Consider the following 20,496-nt stretch of genomic DNA (forward strand, 5'->3'; position numbering starts at 1 on the left):
CAGTGGGGGCCGTTCCCTCACTGTTTCCAGGATGGCTTTGTGGGCCACATGAAACAACTTCGCGGGCCGCATCCGGCCCTCGGGCCTTGTGTTTGACATGTCTGAGCTACAGTATCATGCATCAGCCTTGATTCTTCCAGGTCTGTTCGCCTTGCGCTGGAAGGCGATTAAAATTCCACACTCAGCAGTATAGATCAAAATGTAAATCCAGTCACCACAAAACAACAGAGAACAAAAAAAAAAACCTCCCCCACATTTCTCCTTCTTCAGTTCTCCATTTTTTTTAACCTGTTGCAAAATGATAAAGTTCCGTCTTTTTTTTCCTGCTTAAAACTCTAGTATATTTCCCCCCCCCCGCTGGTTTGTTTCAAAAGACCCTGATCGCTAAAAATGTTAAAAGAACAGACCTGGGGGCTCAACAATACGCAGGAATTAACTAATGGCTTTGCTCTCCTTTTCCTTCGGGTTTTGATCAATGTTTGCATTATTATACAGATTATTCCCTGGTTAAAATGCCTCCTCAGCTCCTGAATGTGCCTCAATATCGCTTCCCATTACAAGGACAGAGCTATATTTCTATACCCAGAGAAGCTTTCCAATATTCAGGTAAGGGAATAATTTAGCAGAAGGAAAGAAAGGTCAAATCTGCCGCCTTTGGCTTTCTCCTGCCAGCCAAGGTTTTCCACCGTATGGCTGGGGATTATGGGAATTAACATCCAGCCCATCAGGTAGGCCAAGGAAGGGGCCAGGAGAAACCATCTTTCTTCCGAATTGCCCTTCTGATGATTGGGTCAAATACGTCTTTCCTTCTTTGGATTGCTGAGAAACCTGTTAATCGAGGGGAAATGGGAAACTGAATTGTTTCTTGCCTTGCAAAAATCGGTGTGGCCATTGGAAGGCGGCAAAGAGTTACTTTTTCCCCCCATACTGCTTTGTCATCTAGTGGTCATCAAGATTTTTGCAGCTCCAATCAAGATTTTCCAACAGAGGAATGAATTCTTGAGCACTTTAACTTCTTTCAATTGTCTCAACTGGTGGCAAATTCACACCAATCCTTCCTAGTTTTCAAACCCCTTTTCCACAATGATCTACAGGCTGTAGAGCAGAGGTCCCCAAACTTTTGGGCACCAGGGACCAGTTACATCAGGGCTGTCAAACTCAGTTTCATTGAGGGCCGCATCAGCATTGCGGTTGCCCTCAGGGGGCCGGGTGGGTGTGGCCAGGGTGGGCGTGGCCTATTGGGTGGGCGTGGCTAGAGTGCGTGTGGCCTACTGGGTGGGCGTGGCCAGCTCTACATCGTTCACATCAAGGGTGCCTATGGGGGCCTGGGCAGGAGTGGGACAGATCTGAGGGTCTCTGGCAGAAGGAGGGTCTCTGGGCCAGGGCCAAGGCAGTGGGGGCCGTTCCCTCAATGTTTCCAGGATGGCTTCGCGGGCCACATGAAACCACTTCGTGGTCTGGATCCGGGCCCCGGGCCTTGTGTTTGACTTGTCTGAGTTACATGGAGGGAGGTTTTTCCGCGGACCAGAGGCGGTGTGGTTTTGTGTGCTGCCTGCATCCCGCGGATGGATGTGCAAACCGGTTGTTTGTGCAGACTGGTTGCTGGCATGCTGTAGCCCGGTACTAGTTCACGGAGTCAAACCTTGATATTATTTATTTATGTAATTTATTAAAGTTATATATCATCTCACTATTCAAGAGACCCCGGGTGGCTTACAACAGTTAGAGCAGTAGTGACCCAGGATGAAAAAGGATAAAGTTATTGGCATCCAAGGTAGCTTTAAGTACTGGGTTTCACCTCCTGCATTACTGTGATCCTGATACTGACAAATTTTGCCTTCTTTACAGCCTGGATTACAATTGTGGGTCTCTTCTATCATTCTATGCATCAGTACTTCCATAGCATCAAACCATTGGACACCAAGTAAGTCCCCTTAAAAGCACAACACGCTTGTGGTTATTCCTGAATATGAGATTGGATAGGTTTGCTTGACTTCACACAGTGTTTCTCAATTTCAGCAATTTTAAGATATGGGATGGAGGGAGGGATGGAGGAAGGAAGGGAAGGAGGGAAAGGAAAAGGTGAAGGAAGAGAAGAGAAAAGGGTAAAGGGGAGGAGGAGAGGAGAGGAAAGAAGGAAGGAAGGAAGGAAGGAAGGAAGGAAGGAAGGAAGGAAGGAAGGAAGGAAGGAAGGAAGGAAGGGAAGGAGGGAAAGGGTGAAGGAAGAGAAGGGAAAGGAAAGGGTGAAGGAAGAGAAGAGAAAGGAAGGGTAAAGGGGAGAGGAGAGGAAAGAAGGAAGGAAAGAAGAAGAAGGAGGGAAAGGAAAAGGTGGAAGAGAAGAGAAAAGGGTAAAGGGGAGGAGGAGAGGAGAGGAAAGAAGGAAGGAAGGAAGGAAGGAAGGGAAGGAGGGAAAGGAAAGGGTGAAGGAAGAGAAGAGAAAAGGGTAAAGGGGAGGAGGAGAGGAGAGGAAAGAAGGAAGGAAGGAAGGAAGGAAGGAAGGAAGGAAGGAAGGAAGGAAGGAAGGGAAGGAGGGAAAGGGTGAAGGAAGAGAACGGAAAGGAAAGGGTGAAGGAAGAGAAGAGAAAGGAAGGGTAAAGGGGAGAGGAGAGGAAAGAAGGAAGGAAAGAAGAAGAAGGAGGGAAAGGAAAAGGTGAAGGAAGAGAAGAGAAAGGAAGGGTAAAGGGGAGAGGAGAGGAGAGGAAAGAAGGAAGGAAGGGAAGGAGGGAAAGGAAAGGGTGAAGGAAGAGAAGAGAAATGAAGGGTAAAGGGGAGAGGAGAGGAGAGGAAAGAAGGAAGGAAGGGAAGGAGGGAAAGGAAAGGGTGAAGGAAGAGAAGAGAAAGGAAGGGTAAAGGGGAGAGGAGAGGAGAGGAAAGAAGGAAGGAAAGAAGAATGGAAGGAAGGAATTAATTTTAAAACAGCCCACTTGGTTTGATCCTCCTCATCGCTCCTCCTCAAGGACCCCAAAGTTGCATTTTTCAGTCCTGACGGAAACCTCCTTTTAAAGTGAAGGGTTTTTCCCAAGCCAATTGTCATCTGGATGGACAGTATGACATTCAAATCATCATCATCATCATCATCATCATCATCATCATCATCATCATCATCATCATCTAAGATTCTCATTGAAAGTGCTTAGTCACCCCTCTCAACGGGCTCCCCGCTTCCCTTATCTCGTTGAACTTTAAATCGGCAGGATGGACTCACACGCTAATTTAACTCTGTGATACGCCATCCTTCCTCTTTCCCTTTTCCCAGAAGCCAAGGTCTAATTTACACCTCACCCGGAGCAGATAAGGGTCTTAGAATCTGTTTACTCTGGGCACTGACCATGGATTTAAATTGTGGAAACTTGCAGCAATAGATCACTCAAATTCTTCCCTGACCTGGGAAATTTCCAAGCCTGTTCATAAGGTGTCCTCCACCCGCCTTGCTTGTCAAAACGGATTTATTTATGGAAGTTATGAATGGAATGAAACAGATCCAGGGAGCGGCTAATTTTTCTCCGCCCTGCTGCAGCCTCACCTGCAAGTTCTAGAAGTTTATTTAAAGAGAGTAGACCTGTTTTACGTATTGACTACTAGGCAAAAGGTAACTTGGATTGTCTACGGAGATTCTCAGTCACCCAGTCCTGGTTGTCCCAAAGGCGCTTTTTCAAACGGCGGCTGGATTTTCTTTGTTTTTCATCGAAAACCTTTATTGACTTTTTCTTTTTTTTTTTTACTGTGGGCACAGTGGCACACATTAAGAATGAAATTTTGTTGTTTGTTCTCAATAGCGTAAGCATACATTTCGCTACTCATTCAAGAAGCTTGAAGAACACAACTGAAGAAGCTTCTTTTTTTTAATTGAAAAGTTTTTCAGTACATTTTATCTTTAACAAAACAAAACCCCTCCCAACCCCCTCCCCTTCCCAACCCACCCCAACACCTCCCTCCCTCCCCTTCCCCCCTCCCCGACTTCCCAGAGCTAAATACAAGGTATAAAAGTAACAACAATCATAATCTACCATATGCAAACAACAATAAGCTATTAAGTCTATCGCACTTTAACTCTTATAAAATGACTACAAGTATAAAATGACTACAAGAACTGAAGAAGCTTCTTGAATTGAGAAGTGAAATGTCTTCAAGGAAAGAAACAAAGAAAGTCCAGTCGCCTTTTGAAAAAAGCACCTTTGTAAGTTAGATTGCATTTCTTTCACAACCTGGACTACATTTTCAGATATATGGACTTCGACTCACAGAATTCTCTAGCCCAGCATTGCCTTTGCTGAGAATTCTTTATTTTAAATGCAATTTTTATTAAGTTTTTTTTTTTTTACAAAAAAAGGGAGATTAAAAACTAATGCATACTACTATAAAGTAAGAAAGGGAAAACAGGAAGAAAAGATAAAACTAAAAATGCAAGAATAGAATAGAATGGAACAGAATGAAATGGAGTAAAACAGGATAGGAATAGAACAGAAGGGACCTTGGAGGTGTTCTAGTCCAGCCCTCTGCTCAAGCAGGAGAACTATATCACTTCAGACAAGAGAGAAGCTGAAGGGGGAAAAAAAGAAAAAAATACAAGAAGTCATTTACACTCTTCTCTTTCTAAGTTATAAGTACCCTTGTAAATATTATGAATATAATGTGCTCTATGCTATAGTATGCAATGCTAGCATTGATGTTGTTACTTAGTGTGGGTAATGAAACGTCTGCAAGAAAACAACCAAGCTCAGAGTTCGTTTCTCTCTCACACTTTTTAATGGCTTGCTTGAAAAATCCTGCTGCAAATAGCAATGCTGAAATGGATAAACTTCATTGCTCCCACAATCCACTTCTCCATAGGGAATCTTTTCCCCCCCCCAGCAAAAACCAGAAACGAAAGCCTACCTGTATATTATAAAAGGGCTCAGCAACAACACTTCGCTATTAACAATCATTTAAGTCTCCCGTTACTTGCTCAATCAAATAGCAATGTTGCTTCTGATGCATTTGGTAAATGCCAGCTGTTAAATTCAATTCTTTGGGGGAAAAAACCCTCATAATTCCAAAACACAAAAATAAAAATGATTGGGTTATTACCACGCACACACACACACACACACACACACACACACAAAACATACCCAACTATCTAAGGAATGCTAGCTGGTCATAAGAAATAAAGGGAGCCAGGATGGTTTGTCAAAAAATGTGTTTGAGCAATGCCTTAATTAAAACTAGTAATAAAATCTCTTTTGAGTCATGTTCATGTAGCTTTCTTGGCACAAAGTGGTTTGCTAAGCAAAGTTGAGCATGGTTAGTTTGTGGATGGGAACCCATCTGGAGAGGACTAAGATTAAGATAGACAGGGAAGTTGAAACACATCTCTGCAAGAAGGCAAGTGATAAACCACATCCATGTGGTCACCAAGAAAACTTTATGGATACGTCCTTGAAGTCACCAAGAGCCAAGTACCATTTTATAGTGACAGTATCACTCTATTCTGCACTATTGAGGCCACATCTAGAAGACTTTGTCCAGTTCTGGTCACTATGATAGAAAAAGGTGTGGAGACTCCAGAAAGAGTGCAGAGAAGAGCAACAAAGATTATTAGGGGACTGGAGCTAAACTATACGATGGCTAGCTATGTCTAGCCTAATGAAGAGAAGCAACTTCCAATACCTGGAGGCCTATCACAGGAAACAGGATATCAAATTATTCTCTATGGTACCTGAGGAGAGGACAGGAAGCCAGGGATGGAAGCTCTTCAGAGAGAGATCCAATCTGGAAATAAGGAGGAATTTCCTGACATTGACAGCAATTGATCAGAGGCATAAAACAGAGGCATAGAATCAAGATCACATGAAGTATTAGTACCACTTTATAAAGCCCTAGTAAGACCACACCTCAAATATTGCAGCCAGTTTTGGTCACCATATCACAAAAAAGATGTTGAGAGACTGAAAAAAATCCAGAGAAGAGCAACTAAGATGATCCAAGGCCTGGAGACTAAAACATACGAAGAACAGCTGCAGGACTTGGGTCTGGCTAGTCTAAAGAAAAGAAGAAAGAGGGGAGACATGATAGCAGTCTTCCAGTATTTGTGGGGCTGCCACAAAGAAGAGGGGGTCACGTTACTCTCCAAATCACCAGAGGGCAGGATGAGAAACAATGGTTGGAAACTGATCAAAGAGAGAAGCAACCTGGAATTAAGGAGAAATTTCCTAACGGTGAGGACAATTAACCAGTGGAACTGCTTGCCTCCAGAAATTGTGGGCGCTCCATCACTGGAGGTTTTAAAGAAGAGTCTGGACAGTCACCTGTCTGAGATGGTATAGGATTGTCCTGCTTGAGCAGGGGGCTGGACTAGAAGACCTCCAAGGTCCCTTCCAGCTCTATTCTATTCTAAGATATTCTAATAAATGGACCAATTTGCTTCCTGGATGTGGGATTGCTCCATGACTGGAGTTTTCCAAGAAAGGATTGTACAGCCATTGCCCAGGATTTTATATGAAGACTCCTGCTTTGGATTAAAAGACCTCCATGGTCCCTTCCAGCCAAGAATTTTATAAATGTCATTTAAAGAAGACTTGGTGATGCTAATCCTGCTTTTGAGATTCAAGTAGATGCCCCAATGGAAAAAATCTCTCCCCCCTGCTCCCGGATAAACAGCATATATTTTGATATCTACAAGGCAGACTAATGACCAAACCAAACTCTTTCAAAAATCCCACTTTTGCCTGGCCAGGATCCCATTTCTCTACTAGTTTTTCTCTGGAGGTTTTTTTTTTCTCACCAGTCAAAAACCTTTCAGCCTTTTTTTTTTCTTCTCGATGACAGCGGATAGAAATTTCCTCACTTTTTTCAGCTCATTTGCAAGAGGGCAAATTTGTCTCTTTTGAAAGTCCAGAAAAAAAGCTGGATCCGAAATGTCAGAAAAAAGAGAGTGAAGCTAGCAGAGCGAAATCTAACCTTCTTTTGGCGGCGGCGGGGCAGGGCGGGGGGGGGGGGGAGAGAAATAGAAGGAGGCAGATGGCAATCCGAGTATTTAAACTTTGCTTGTCAAACGCTCCCTCCAGCTAAGAAAATATCTTGGTTGGCTGGCTTTCTAATCACAGCTTGCGCCCGTTCGGTTTGTCTCGGCATTCTGGTTTAAATTATGGCACCCCTGAGAAGGATAGATATTTTTCCCTAGGACATGATGGGTCTCTTTCATAACAGGACTATAAATAACGGAGCAAAAGAATAATTTGAGGGGGGAAAAGAGAAAGAAAGGGAATCTTTCTCCGAGCAGCCCTTGATGGATTATTATTTTTTTGCCGTGCAGTTTTTTTTGCATCGATTTATTTGTAGGTTGTTGAAGGCGTGTGGCAGCCAGGTTGTGTCCTTCTCAATAAGGCCTTCTTAGGGAGCTTAAGGAATACAATGGAGAAGATTATTTCTTTTAATATGAGGAAGGGGGGGGACTTCTATGCCCTCCTCAGCTTCCATATAGGAAGGCAAAAGATACAGAACCGAGGTCATTAAAAGCAGCTCAGATGCCTCCACCCAAGTCTGTCGGCCAAAAACTCTCTTCCAGATCCAACTGGGAAATCAAAGCAACCAGTTTCCAGGATCTGCAAAATGGTTCAAAGCAAGCAAGACTCTCTCGGAGGTCCTGTAGAAGTCAGCCAATCAGTCAGAGTCGAGCTGGAAGGGACCTTGGAGGTCTTCTAGTCCAACCCCTGCTCAAGCAGGAGACTCTGTACCATTTCAGATAAGTGGCCGTCCAGTCTTTTCTTGAAAACCTCTCGGGATGAAGTCAAAGTATCCAGGTTGCTGAGAATGGCCAGCACATTCATAAGCAGAGAAGCTGCTGGGATTTTACACTTTAGAAATAAATATACAGTTGGATCCATAATTCCCATTGCCATCAAATATCGGTGTCTTTACTATTTTTTTGCATGTGCTGTTATACCTACTGTGTGCCATGTTTTGGAGATGTTCCTTCCCCTCCCCTCCCCTCCCCTCCCCTCTCCTCTCCATTTCCTTCTTTCCTTCCTTCCTTCCTTCCTTCCTTCCTTCCTTCCTTCCTTCCTTCCCTTCCCTTCCCTTCCCTTCCCTTCCCTTCCCTTCCCTTTTCTTCCCCTTCCCTTCCCTTTCTCTCATTCCCATCTTCCTTCCTTCCTTTCTTCCCTCCCTCCTTCCCTCCTTCCCTCCCTCCCTTCCTCTCATTCCCATCTTTCTTTCTTTCTTTCTTTCTTTCTTTCTTTCTTTCTTTCTTTCTTTCTTTCTTTCTTTCTTTCTTTCTTTCTTTCTTTCTTTCTTTCTTTCTTCTTCCTTCCTTCCTTCCTTCCTTCCTTCCCTTCCCTTCCCTTTCTCTCATTCCCATCTTCCTTCCTTCCTTTCTTCCATCCCTCCCTCCCTCCCTCTCTTCCTCTCATTCCCATCTTCCTTCCTTCCTTCCTTCCTTCCTTCCTTCCTTCCTTCCTTCCTTCCTTCCTTCCTTCCTTCCTTCCTTCCTTCCTTCCTTCCTTCCTTCCTCCCCAAATAAAGATGGGTGTCTGAAGAAACAAAATACCTCACAGGTCACTAATAAACTGTTGCTCTAATTTCCCAGAATTCCTGAAGCTGCTACCTGCAAAGAGTGTATGATTTTTGCTAGTAGCTACCTTATCTCCTTGACAATGGAGCCACCACCAACTCTGTCTCACAATCTGTCAAGCTCTCCCCTCATCACCATACATATGAAGCATCAACTGGTAAGCGATGCTTATCTTTCAGTATTTTTTCCCCTTTTGTAGTGACAACTGCAGGGGGTTACTCTACATTTCCATGAAACGTGATTCTCAAACTGACTATGTGTGTGTGTGTGTGTATACAATATATGTATATATGTGTATATGTGTGTATATGTATATACTGTACATATGTGTTAAGTATTTATCAAGTCTTTTGAATACCTTGCTAGTTAAATCCTCTTTCCTGTTTCAGCCTATCCCAAGGCTATCCGCAGGCTATAGTCACAACTTACGACAGTTCGTAAATTATTCAAATTGCTAATATGTATATACATGTATATATATATATATATATATATTGTTTGCAAGTGATGGTTTGCAGAATCATCTCCTGATTTGGACTAGAATAGAATAGAGCTGGAAGGGACCTTGGGGGTCTTCTAGTCCTCCAAATTTTATATATATTATTTGGAGGACTAGAAGACCTCCAAGGTCCCTTCCAGCTGTATTCTATTCTGGTCTAAATCAGGAGATGATTCTGCAAACCATCATTTGCAAACTCCTTAATTCTCGCTGATGCGCAGGGAGGCAGTGAAAAAGTAAAAGAATCCTCCATCCTGGTGTACATGGTTGTTAATTGCAGAGGGGAAAATAGCTGAGCTGGTGCAATTCTTGTAACCAGTGGTGGGATTCAGCCGGATCTCACCACTTCGGCAGAACCGGTAGCTAATTTTTTGTTGCCTGGGCCCAGAATGGACTTCCGGAAGAGGCATCCACACACAGAGAACTGGTTGTTCACATATTCGAATGCCACCACTGCTTGAAATCCTACCTTAATCAATCTTGCTAATTCACAGGAAAGATATATTTCAGTTTGGAGGAGATGGATAAATTATATTCAGAACAAATATGGGACTAAAAAGTTCCATTTAGCTTATGAGTAGATTTTAGTGGGATATTGTTATTGGTACTTTGTATGTAGTTACGTTAAAGGGGAGTTAAAGCACATTACGAATTTGGTTAATTGTATATTATGCATAATTTTTATTTAGAATATGATTATTGTAACTATAATCCTGTATTTAGCTCTGGGAAGTGGGGGAGGGGGAAGTGGGCGGGTTTGGGGTGGGAGGGATTTGGGGATATATTGTAAAATTTTGTTTTTGTAAAACTCTTTAATAAAAAAAAATCTTGCTAAACACGTAGACCAGGGGTGTCAAGCTCGCAACGTCACGTGACGTGTCGCGACGTGTCACGACTTTTTTTTTCCATTGCCGACCATGGGGTGGGCATGGCAGTTTGACACCCCTGATGTAGACTATGAGAATCATTTTTGAAAAATCAGCTGCTTTGGGTTTTAGGCCCGTGATCAAGCGCTTGACAGCTATAGAAATATCAAAGATGAAATTGGACTTAGATTTAAATGTTTCAATGCATGTTTAATGTAATGCAGCATAGGGAGAGTTAGGTATGTTTCAAAAAAAAAGTAAGAAAGGACCTGGGTTGGATTTCCATAGAAGCCAATGTCCAAAATCCACTCAAAGTCAATTTATGATGTTGAATGAAGTCAGAGGCAGTGCCCATCTTTCTCTGACAAAATTTAATTGTTCACTGTTTCTTTGTTTTCGAATATTTGTCTGGAAAAGCACATGGGCTTCTGGAAATATTAAATTGAAATAAAGAGAGGTGGGGGAGAGAAAAAAAGAGAAAGAGAGAGAAAGAGAGGCACAGAGAGAGAGAAATAGGGAAAGAGAAAGAGAAAAAATGAAAGAACAAAAAGAGAAGAAAAAGAAAGAGAGAAAGAAAGAGAACAGGAGAGAGAGAGAAAGCAAAAGAGAAAGAAAGAGAGAGAAAAATAGAAAGAGAGATCTATTGATAAAAATATTGCTCTAGTTACATGGTTATTAAATGAGTTGGTTTCTTACAAATCCTTAGATCTTGGCAAGAGACTGAGATAGTAGAAGCAAGGTCTCTGTACCATCTCTGCTTTGTTATGGAAGGAGACGTTGCTGGTTCACTGCCATATTTTCTGTCATCTGCAATATAATAGGATTACTAATTGATTTGCTGCAGATGCTGACTCTCAGGCGGGAGGGTGGGGTAAATTAAGAAAATTGATTTTTTTTCCCTCCCCTCCTTGGCTTGTAATTGTATGGAAAGGTTTTTTTTTAAATGAATGGCATCCCAGCATGCTTTTCCAACCAACTGAAAGGTTGTAACATCTGCAACAACTCCGTGGCTAAATTCTTGTCCTGGCTAAATCAACTAACCTGAAGGTTATATTTGTTGCGGGGTGGTTTCTATGAGTTGAGTTTCAAAACACTTTCTGGTATTTTGAGGCAGGTCGTTGAGTTAGGATTTTAGGGACAGCAAAAGATGATTAACCGTTTCTTCCATCTCCGAGTTTTCTGGCTGGTTGCAGCTGTAGATGGGGAAGGAACAATAGATTATCACAAGGTCTTCCATGGTTGGATTTATCCAAAGGAAAAAGGGATTGAGTTACTGACATGTCAGCTGTTCGATACTCCTGCTTCTGTTTTTTTTCCCTCTCTCAGTTGAGGGTGGAAATTTCTGAATTCCCTTGGTGAAAATCATTTGATAAACGAAGGAGGTGGACAGTCATTTTTCTGATTATGGAGGAATGTGCTGATATTCTGAGCTATTCAAGTTTTGCAAGCTCTTATCATTTCTTGGGTTTTGAGAAGCTCATAAAAGTGGAAAACTCTACCATAGTGGCTGATGCTGTGTTTCTCTTCTCTAGAAAAATACTACATCTAAGATAGGCTTGTCCAACCTTGGCAACTTTAAGACTTGTGGGCTTGCAACTTCTAGAATTCCCCAGCCTCCCCTTGGGGAATTCTGAGAGCTGAAGTCCAGAAGTCTTTAAAGTTGCCATCGTTGGATGCCCCCGATCTAAGGCCAATGTATTGATGTCTCTTTCTTTTATCTTCACACCTAGAACATCTGGTTTTGGGTTCCACCATCTGAGATCTTGCTTTGATGGATCCATTTCACATCCATGCAAAACTCTAACCACTTCTTCTCATTACCCCATCTTAAAAAGGGGGAAAAAGGGGTAGCATGCACAAAAGAATATCTGGAATCATCCAAGGGATGAATCACTTCTTTCTCAGAACCCATCTCTGAAAAAAAATATCACCTCCTTCAGATGATGGTTGAAATCCAGCAAACCAGATCCAGCCTGCTTTTATTGGTCTTCCTTCCTTCCTTCCTTCCTTCCTTCCTTCCTTCCTTCCTTCCTTCCTTCCTTCCTTCCTTCCTTCCTTCCTTCCTTCCTTCCTGTCTTTCTTTCTTTCTTTCTTTCTTTCTTTCTTTCTTTCTTTCTTTCTTTCTTTCTTTCTTTCTTTCTTTCTTTCTTTCTTTCCTTCCTTCCTTCCTTCCCTCCCTCCCTCCCTCCCTCTTTCTTTCTTTCTTCCTTCCTTCCTTCCTTCCTTCCTTCCTTCCTTCCTTCCTTCCTTCCTTCCTTCCTTCCTTCCTTCCTTTCTTTCTTTCTTTCTTTCTTTCTTTCTTTCTTTCTTTCTTTCTTTCTTTCTTTCTTTCTTTCTTTCTTTCTTTCTTTCCCCTCTTGATTAAAGATCAGTTCAGTAGCCTAGATAGACTACTTTCCAGCAGGTCTGGAAGGGAAGGCGGTTTAGGTTTGGCAGAGGCTGGGTGCTATGAATTCCTTGAGTATCTATGCCTCTGGGGCAAAGCCCAGCTTCAGAGTCCTGCTTCTAAATGTCATTCCTCATTAGTCTAACACCACTCTTGATTTGTTGACCCTCTGAAAACAGTAGAAATAATCATTCAGATGGGTTCCAAACCACCGTCCTTTGTCTGACCCCATTCCTGCCTTATCTAAGTATAGGGTTTTTTTTCTGCTGAACTGGCAATCCTACCTCTTCATCTTCTTTCTCATTCCACATTATGCCATTTTTAAAGAAGTAGCACTTCGGCTGATGACTGGGAAAGTTTCTCCCTGGTTCCTTTTTAATGAAAAGAAGGAATCGGATTGGCATGATAAAAAGGTTCCAATATCTGAGGGGCTGCCACAGAGAAGAGGGGGTCATCCTATTCTCCAAAGGGAACTTGGAAAAAGTTCAGAGAAGAGCAACTAAAATGATCAAAGGCCTGGAGACTAAAACATATGAAGAAGGGCTGCAGGACTTGGGTTTGGCTAGTCTAAAGAAAAGAAGAAATAGGGGAGACATGATAGCAGTCTTCCAGTATTTGAGGGGTTGCCACAAAGAAGAGGGGGTCTCCAAAGCAGCAAAGGGAAGAACGAGAAACAATGGTTGGAAACTGACCAAAGAGAGAAGCAACCTGGAATTAAGGAGAAACCTCCTAACAGTGAGGACAATTAACCAGTGGAACAGCTTGCCTCCAGAAATCGTGGGCGCTCCATCACTAGAGATTTTTAACAAGACACTAGACAGTCGTTGTCTGAAATGGTATAGGTTCTCCTGCTCGATCAGGGGGCTGGACTAGAAGCCCTCCAAGGTCCCTTCCAGCTCTATTCTATTCTAAACCACCAGAAGGCACAACAAGAACCAATGGATGGAAACCAATCAAGGAGAGAAGCAACCTGGAACTAAGGAAACAATTAACCAGTGGAACGGCTTGCCTTCAGAAGTTGTGGGAGCTCCATTGCTGGAGGTTGTCAAGAAGAAACTGGACAGCCATTTGTCTGGGATAGTATAGGGCAGGGGTAGGCAACCTCGGCTCTTTTATGACTCATGGACTTCAACTCCCAGAATTCCTGAGCCAGCCGGCTCAGGAATTCTGGGAGTTGAAGTCCATGAGTCATAAAAGAGCCGAGGTTGCCTACCCCTGGTATAGGGTCTCCTGCTTGAGCAGGGGGTTGGCCCCCAGTAGAAGACCTCCAAGGTCCCGTCCAAGTCTGAAATATTGTTATTGTCAGTTGGGGGCACTTGGCATTGTGTGCAGAAGCCACAAGCTTGAAACTTCCTGCAAGAATGGGGAACCGTTGAAGGTTGAACTAGTAGACCAGGGGTAGGCAACCTTGGCTCTTTTATGACTCGTGGACTTCAACTCCCAGAATTCCTGAGCCAGCATGGCTTAGCTTGGAAACTTAGCTTTTCCCTCAGCATGGCTGGCTCAGGAATTCTGGGAGTTGAAGTCCACGAGTCGTAAAAGAGCCAAGGTTGCCTACCTCTGTACTAGACAATGTGAGCCAGGTAAAGGCTGGGGATGGATCTGGTCCAGTGGGACAGAGACGGTCTCAGGTTCAGTTGCCAAATTTTCAGGCACCATGGAAGCTTCTTCCGCCTGAGAAGACAGGAGACATCATCCATTACTTTCCACAAACTCTGGCATTTTATTTCTTCTCGCATGCAGCCTGATTGCAGCAGGATTCCTGATTCGTTCTGGAAGTCATTATGAAGGACCCTTGGACCCCTTAAATAAACATGGCCAATCATTCTTTTTGACACCGCATGCAACCTTTCTTTCTTACCCTGGGGGCACCCCTAAACTCTGTCATGGGGGCTCTGCACCCCCCTCCCCCCAAAATTCATAGGCAGGGCTAGGAGAAAAACTGGGTCTGACTAGCAGAGCTACATCACGGCACACCCGAAAGCAAACCAGGTTGTATCTCCCGGCTTATGGTGATGCACGAATCCAGCCTAAAGCCGCTCACCAGAAGGCTGCTTTTGTCAAGTTTCCGACGGCTTTTCAAGTGACTCTGAGGCATTGTTTACCTAAAAAGTCCTTTATTAGCCTAATAGAATCTTATTGCTTGACAGCTTTGATGAATAAATAATAAATCCTGTCTACATTCTCATGGAAGAAAATGGGGCACTGCGTCTCCCCCACCTGTAAAGAGAAATTTGACAGGTAAAAGGAGAAAAAAAAGGGCATCCAGATGGACTTAAAATATAAGGAGCATTAACAGTCCTTATAAAAATAAATCTCTCAGCTGCCTGCAGCCACATGGAACTGAGGGAGATGTTTCTGTCACGCCAACATTGCCTCAGTAATTAAAGCTTTCCCTAGCCAAGGGGTTTCCGATTCTTTCTTTCTTTCTTTTTTAACTTTTAGCCACAGCTTTTCTGGAAGCGAAGAGTTTTTATTCTGTCAAGAAAGTTTTTTTTTCTGTCTTGAAAGCAAAGCGTCTTTGCAGTTGACGGAGTTTGTTTCCCCTCTTTTCCCCCAAGTCAGGGGCCTTGAGGGGCCATATTGCCAACTTTTGGTCTTAGACCAACTGCCTCTCCCAGCTTCAGCAAAGGTGGCGCCCGCTTGTATCTGCTTGGCGAAGTCATCTCTATATACAGCAATTCCTTTCTGCGGAAATATATATATATATATTCTGAGCAGAAGGCAGCGCTGTGTCAATATTTGCAGAGCTGATCAACTCCGCGGAGAAGCTGGAGCAATAATGTGGGTTTATCAACTTCTAAGTGAATCCTGACAAGATCTGATTTCCGAGGGCTGTGCATGATTCAGTTTGCACACTTGTCCTTTGCAAGTTGTCCTTTGTTTTTCCCTAGAGAGGATTGTGGCCCAATCAAATGTTGCTTGCCTGTTTCACTTAATTTTCCTTCCTTCCTTCCTTCCTTCCTTCCTTCCTTCCTTCCTTCCTTCCTTCCTTCCTTCCTTCCTTCCTTCCTTCCTCCCTTCTCTCCCTCCCTCCCTCCCTCCCTCCCTCCTTCCCTCCCCCTTCTCCTTTCCCATCTTTCCTCTCCTTTCCATCTCTTCCCTTCCCCTTCCCCTTCCCCTTCCCCTTCCCCTTCCCCTTCTCCTCCCTCCCTCCCTCCCTCCCTCCCTCCCTCCCTCCCTCCCTCCCTCCCTCCCTTCCTTCCTTCCTTCCTTCCTTCCTTCCTTCCTTCCTTCCTTCCTTCCTTCCTTCCTTCCTTCCCCATTCAGAGTTTCAGGCCCACATCAGCAAATAATTTGTGTTCTCCAAGGAGGTCTGCAGGACTTTGATGGATTGGGCAATTCCAACATTGCGGTCAAAAGGTTTCTGCTGCAAAATTTTATCTCCTCTCTCTGTCTCTATTCCCCAGATGATCTGCAATATGGATATATCTCTTTGTGAGGGGAAATCAGCATCTCCTAACCGTTTTGCTCTCTAGCACGAGAGAGAGAGAGAACCGTCTCCATCTCACTCCACTGAGCTTGTTTTGAGATCAAACAAGGTCAGATGGATGCTGAGATCTTGTTGCAAATTCACAACCAACTCTCTTTTCAAAATTGCCAACTAGGCAGCATCTTTAATTGTCCCTGCAATGAACAGGACAGTGTATTTTTAAGGAACATGTGTGTGTGTGTGTGTTTGTGTGTGTAACAGTGACAGTTCTTCACACTTTGAAATAGGATTTTTCTCTTGGACTGATTACTTATGAGCCTCCTGGTGAGTAAAGAAACCTTGTGCTTTCATGGGCAGCCAGTAAAATCATAGTTGTTTCTGAATATGCTCAGCATAGGGAGCTGTGGAGACAGGTAGTCCTTCCGCTTACCACGTTGTACTTTCAAAGTTACGCTCAAAGTTACAACGGCACTGGAAAAAGTGACTTATGACCGTTTTCCGCACTTAAGGCCGTTGCAGCCTCCCCGTGGGTCAAAATCAAAATTCAGATGCTCAGCAACTGACTCGTGTTTATGACGGCTGCAGCATCCCAGGGTCATGTGAACCCCTTTTGCGAACTTTTGACAAGCAAAGTCAACGGGGGAAGCCAGAATCACTTGACGATTGTGTTACTAACTTAACAACTGCAGCGATTCACTTCAGAACGGCGGCAATAAAGGTCCTTAAATGGGGCAAGACTCATTTAACAATTGCCTTGCTCAGCAAGAGAAATTCTGGGTTTGATTGCGGTTGTAAGTGAAGGACCCATCTCTCTTCTCTTCCTTCAGAGCAGTTTCCTAGAGGGTTTTTTTTGTGGGGGGGGGACTTGCCAGCCCTTTGAGGTAGTCCGAGCAAGAAGCACATCCAAGAATATGAGCAGTGTCTTTATGGTAAGGAAACATTAGCAGAAACTTGCAAGTCTGAATGCATCTCTCCCCTCACTGGCCTTTGCTTCAAGGGTGCTAGGTAGAGTCCCCTCTGATAATACAACAACAACAACAACAACAACCGTTTCCCTTCTGTGGGTTGATAAGAATGTCTCTTATCTGTCCATTGCCTTGGTTGCGATTCTTCTTTCTCCCTGTCTCCCAAGAGATTTCCACAGATCATTGCACTGAGGTTAGTGATGTAGTAGAGAAGAGCCACAAAGATGATTAGGGGACTGGAACCCCAAACATATGAAGAATAGTTACAGGAATTGGGTATGGCCAGTCTAGAGAAAAGAAGGACAAGGGTGACATGATAGCAGTCTTCCAATCTCTCAGGGGCTGCCCCAAAGAAGAGGGAGTCAAGCTATTCTCCAAAGCGCCTGAAGGCAGGACAAGAAGCAACGGATGGAAACTCATCAACCAGAGAAGCAACCTAGAACTAAGGAGGAATTTCCCAATCGTGAGAACGCTTAATCAGTGGAACATTTTCCCCCCAGAAGTTGTGGGTGCTCCATCACTGGAGGCTTTTAATAGAGATTTGACAGCCAGTTGTCTGAAATACTATAGGATCTCTTGCCTGAGCAGAGGGTTGGACTACAAGACCTCCAAGGTCCCTTCCAGCTTCTATTCTATTCTATTCTATTCTATTCTATTCTATTCTATTCTATTCTATTCTATTCTATTCTATTCTATTCTATTCTATTCTATTCTATTCTATTCTATTCTATTCTATTCTATTCTATTCTATTCTATTCCCAATAAAGATTCTATTCTATTCTGTTCTGTTCTATTCTATTCTATTCTATTCTATTCTATTCTATTCTATTCTATTCTATTCTATTCTATTCTATTCTATTCTATTCTATTCTATTCTATTCTATTCTATTCCCAATAAAGATTCTATTCTATTCTGTTCTGTTCTGTTCTGTTCTATTCTATTCTATTCTATTCTATTCTATTCTATTCTATTCTATTCTATTCTATTCTATTCTATTCTATTCTATTCTATTCTATTCTATTCTATTCTATTCTCTCAAAAATATACCCCTCTATTATATTACATGCTCTCCACAAAGAATGCAACTTGCGAGGAAGGAAGTTGGAATGAAGCCTGCAGGGCTATAGCGACGAGTGTGTAATTTTAAAAAGCTGCTGCATTGTGTTAGTAACTGGAAGCCCTGCATGGTTTTTTTTTCCTGAAAACGGAAAAAATGAAATTGTGATTTATGACTTTAAAGATTAGAAAGGGTAGAATATTGAACGAAGGAAGCCATAATACAAGTTTAGAATGATAGGATAAAACAGAAATGCATGTATTACTGTTGTAAAGATCAAAAGCTGGTTCTTTTTTCTCTTTTCTCTTTCTTTCTTTCTTTCTTTCTTTCTTTCTTTCTTTCTTCCTTCCTTCCTTCCTTCCTTCCTTCCTTCCTTCCTTCCTTCCTTCCTTCCTTCCTTCCTTCCTTCCTTCCTTCCTTTCTTTCTTTCTTCTCTTTCTTTCTTTCTTTCTTTCTTTCTTTCTTTCTTTCTTTCTTTCTTTCTTTCTTTCTTTCTTTCTTTCTGTCCATGACCAAAGAGAGAAGCAACCTGGAGCTAAGGAGAAACTTCCTGACAGTGAGGACAATCAACCAGTGGAATGGCTTGCCACCAGAAATCGTGGGCTCTCCATCCCTGGAGATTCTTAAGAAGAGACTAAACAGTCCCTTGTCTGAAATGATATAGGTTCTCCTACTTGAGTGGGGGGGCTGGACTAGAAGACCTCCCTTCCAGCTCTATTCTATTCTTTCTTTCTTTCTTCTCTACATTTCCCCCCTTTCTTTAAATTTGTCCTGTTTCTACTCTGTAAAAAAAAAGAATCTTCCACCAAAATTAATTAAAAATAAAAGTTGCTGCACCAGTGAGTGTCTAGCTTTCCAAAGTCAACACGGGTCTGCTTAAATTACGAATGAAGTCAGCGGCGCTTATAAATCAGTCATCCTGTTTTTCCATCCACAAGTCAGCCTCTTGCAGAATTGCTCTCCGTGTAATAAAAGGGAGCACTTGTAATCAATAACTTCTCGATTTTGCAGGGGAAGCTTCCTAATCCAACTTTTATCTTGAGACATAATTTATTAGTCATATTTCAGAGGAGAGAATGCCAGGAGCGAGAGATGAATGTGGATTGTAAATGATGGGAATGCATCTCGCCACATGATTCCACTGGTTGCAAACGTAGAGGCAATTTTGTGATCCAGAGGGTAGGTTTGAAATTCCCCAAAATATGCTGGGGTGGTCCTCACAAAATGACGGCCAGGGGGCTGAAGGATCCGTAAAACAGCTGTCATCGTAGGTGTCACAACTCGCAAAATGCCCATTTATCAGACACCAGCTGTCAATTATTACGTTTAGCCTCCTGGTATGATCCTAATTTAAGTTAGCCTTTTTCTCTTAGTATGAACAAAACATAGAGCTGTTTTTCTAAAAATCCCTGTGGAGTTTATGTTGGCCTGTTTCTATCTATATACTGTATGTTTGAACTAGGGGCAATTATTGGAAATAAAGTTGATAGCTGATTCCCCTTCTCTTCCCCCCCCTCCTCCTCCTCCTCCTCCTCCTCCTCCTCCTCCTCCTCCTCCTCCTCCTCCTCTTCTTCTTCTTCTTCTTCTTCTTCTTCTTCTTCTTCTTCTTCTTCTTCTTCTTCTTCTTCTTCTTCTTCTTCTTCTTCTCCTCCTCCTCCTTCTCCTTCTCCTCCTCCTCCTCCTCCTTCTGCTTCTTCTCCTTCCTCTCCTCCTCCTCCTTCCCCTTCCTCCTCCTCCTCTTCCTCTTCCTCTTCCTCCTCCTCCTCAGGTCATGCGATCCCCTTTTGTGACCTTCTGACAAGCAAAGTCAATAGGGAAGCCGTCTTCACTTAACAATTGTAGTGATTCACTTCACAACCACATTAAGGAAGGTTGTAAGATGGGGCGCCACTCACTTAAAAGCAGCCATCCTGCTTAGCAAGAGAAATTTGGGGCTCAGTTGTGTTTGTAAGTCAAGGACCCACCTGTATGGTGTACTTTGATAAACCTGGTAAAGGAAAACAAGAGCTTTGTCAGTGGATGCAAGTATATTCCTGAAGTTAATGGACGTGAAGGATTGTCAAAAGCTGTTCCTCCAGCAACGTGAGTCCAACTGAAAAACAAATGACCTAACCCAAGTCTGTAATATATCAGGCAACTTGTATAAGAGCCTGAACGACATGTCTAAATGAGAGAAGGGGAGAAGTACACGTATTGTGTCATTTGCAAGATGGACGAGGGTTGTTTATGTAGTTTGCGGGGGGGGGAAATATTCGTCAGTTTGCTGGCCAAATTTTAACATGTAAGGAAGACTTTTCGTGTGTGACAGATTTCTCCAGTTTCTTCTGGAATTGAAGGCTCATTCATCTTTGGAGAAAGCAACATGGCTGAACGTATTCCTTTACTAGCACTGATGTTGTGACCTTGTTTGGTAATGAAAGATCTGCAAGAAAACCACCAAACTCATGATGTTATCTAGTTGGGTCATGAAACGGCAAGAAAACAACCAAGCTAGGATAGCATCAAGGACCCAACAGTTCTCCTCCTCCTCCTCCTCCTCCTCCTCCTCCTCCTCCTCCTCAATATACACAGTTAAAACCCCAAATATACAGACCAGCAATTGAAGTAGACAGCCCTCCATTCGGTGCTGCCCAAAGCTTGAGCGACAAGCATCTTTAGTATGAACTGAAGATGAGGAAGAATGAAATAATTTCAAGCTGGAATGATCAAAGACACGACCCGTTCTTCAACACCTACAC

The 20,496-nt window shown here is 43.0% G+C and overlaps 1 protein-coding gene across 1 annotated transcript in view; it reads left to right on the forward strand.

The window, feature by feature from the left end:
• Positions 1-20,496, forward strand: part of ADGRD1 (adhesion G protein-coupled receptor D1) — a gene marked incomplete at its 3' end in the record, with an annotated part of 96,717 nt that overhangs the window by 24,293 nt on the left and 51,928 nt on the right. The window contains exons 12-14 of the mRNA XM_081338815.1: positions 496-606; positions 1,849-1,924; positions 8,567-8,708. Coding sequence (XP_081194941.1) covers positions 496-606; positions 1,849-1,924; positions 8,567-8,708 — 329 coding nt within the window. The remainder of the gene's footprint in view (positions 1-495; positions 607-1,848; positions 1,925-8,566; positions 8,709-20,496) is intronic.

This window comes from Vipera berus (assembly GCF_964194415.1).
Source record: "Vipera berus genome assembly, chromosome: 14".
NCBI lineage: Eukaryota > Metazoa > Chordata > Lepidosauria > Squamata > Viperidae > Vipera > Vipera berus.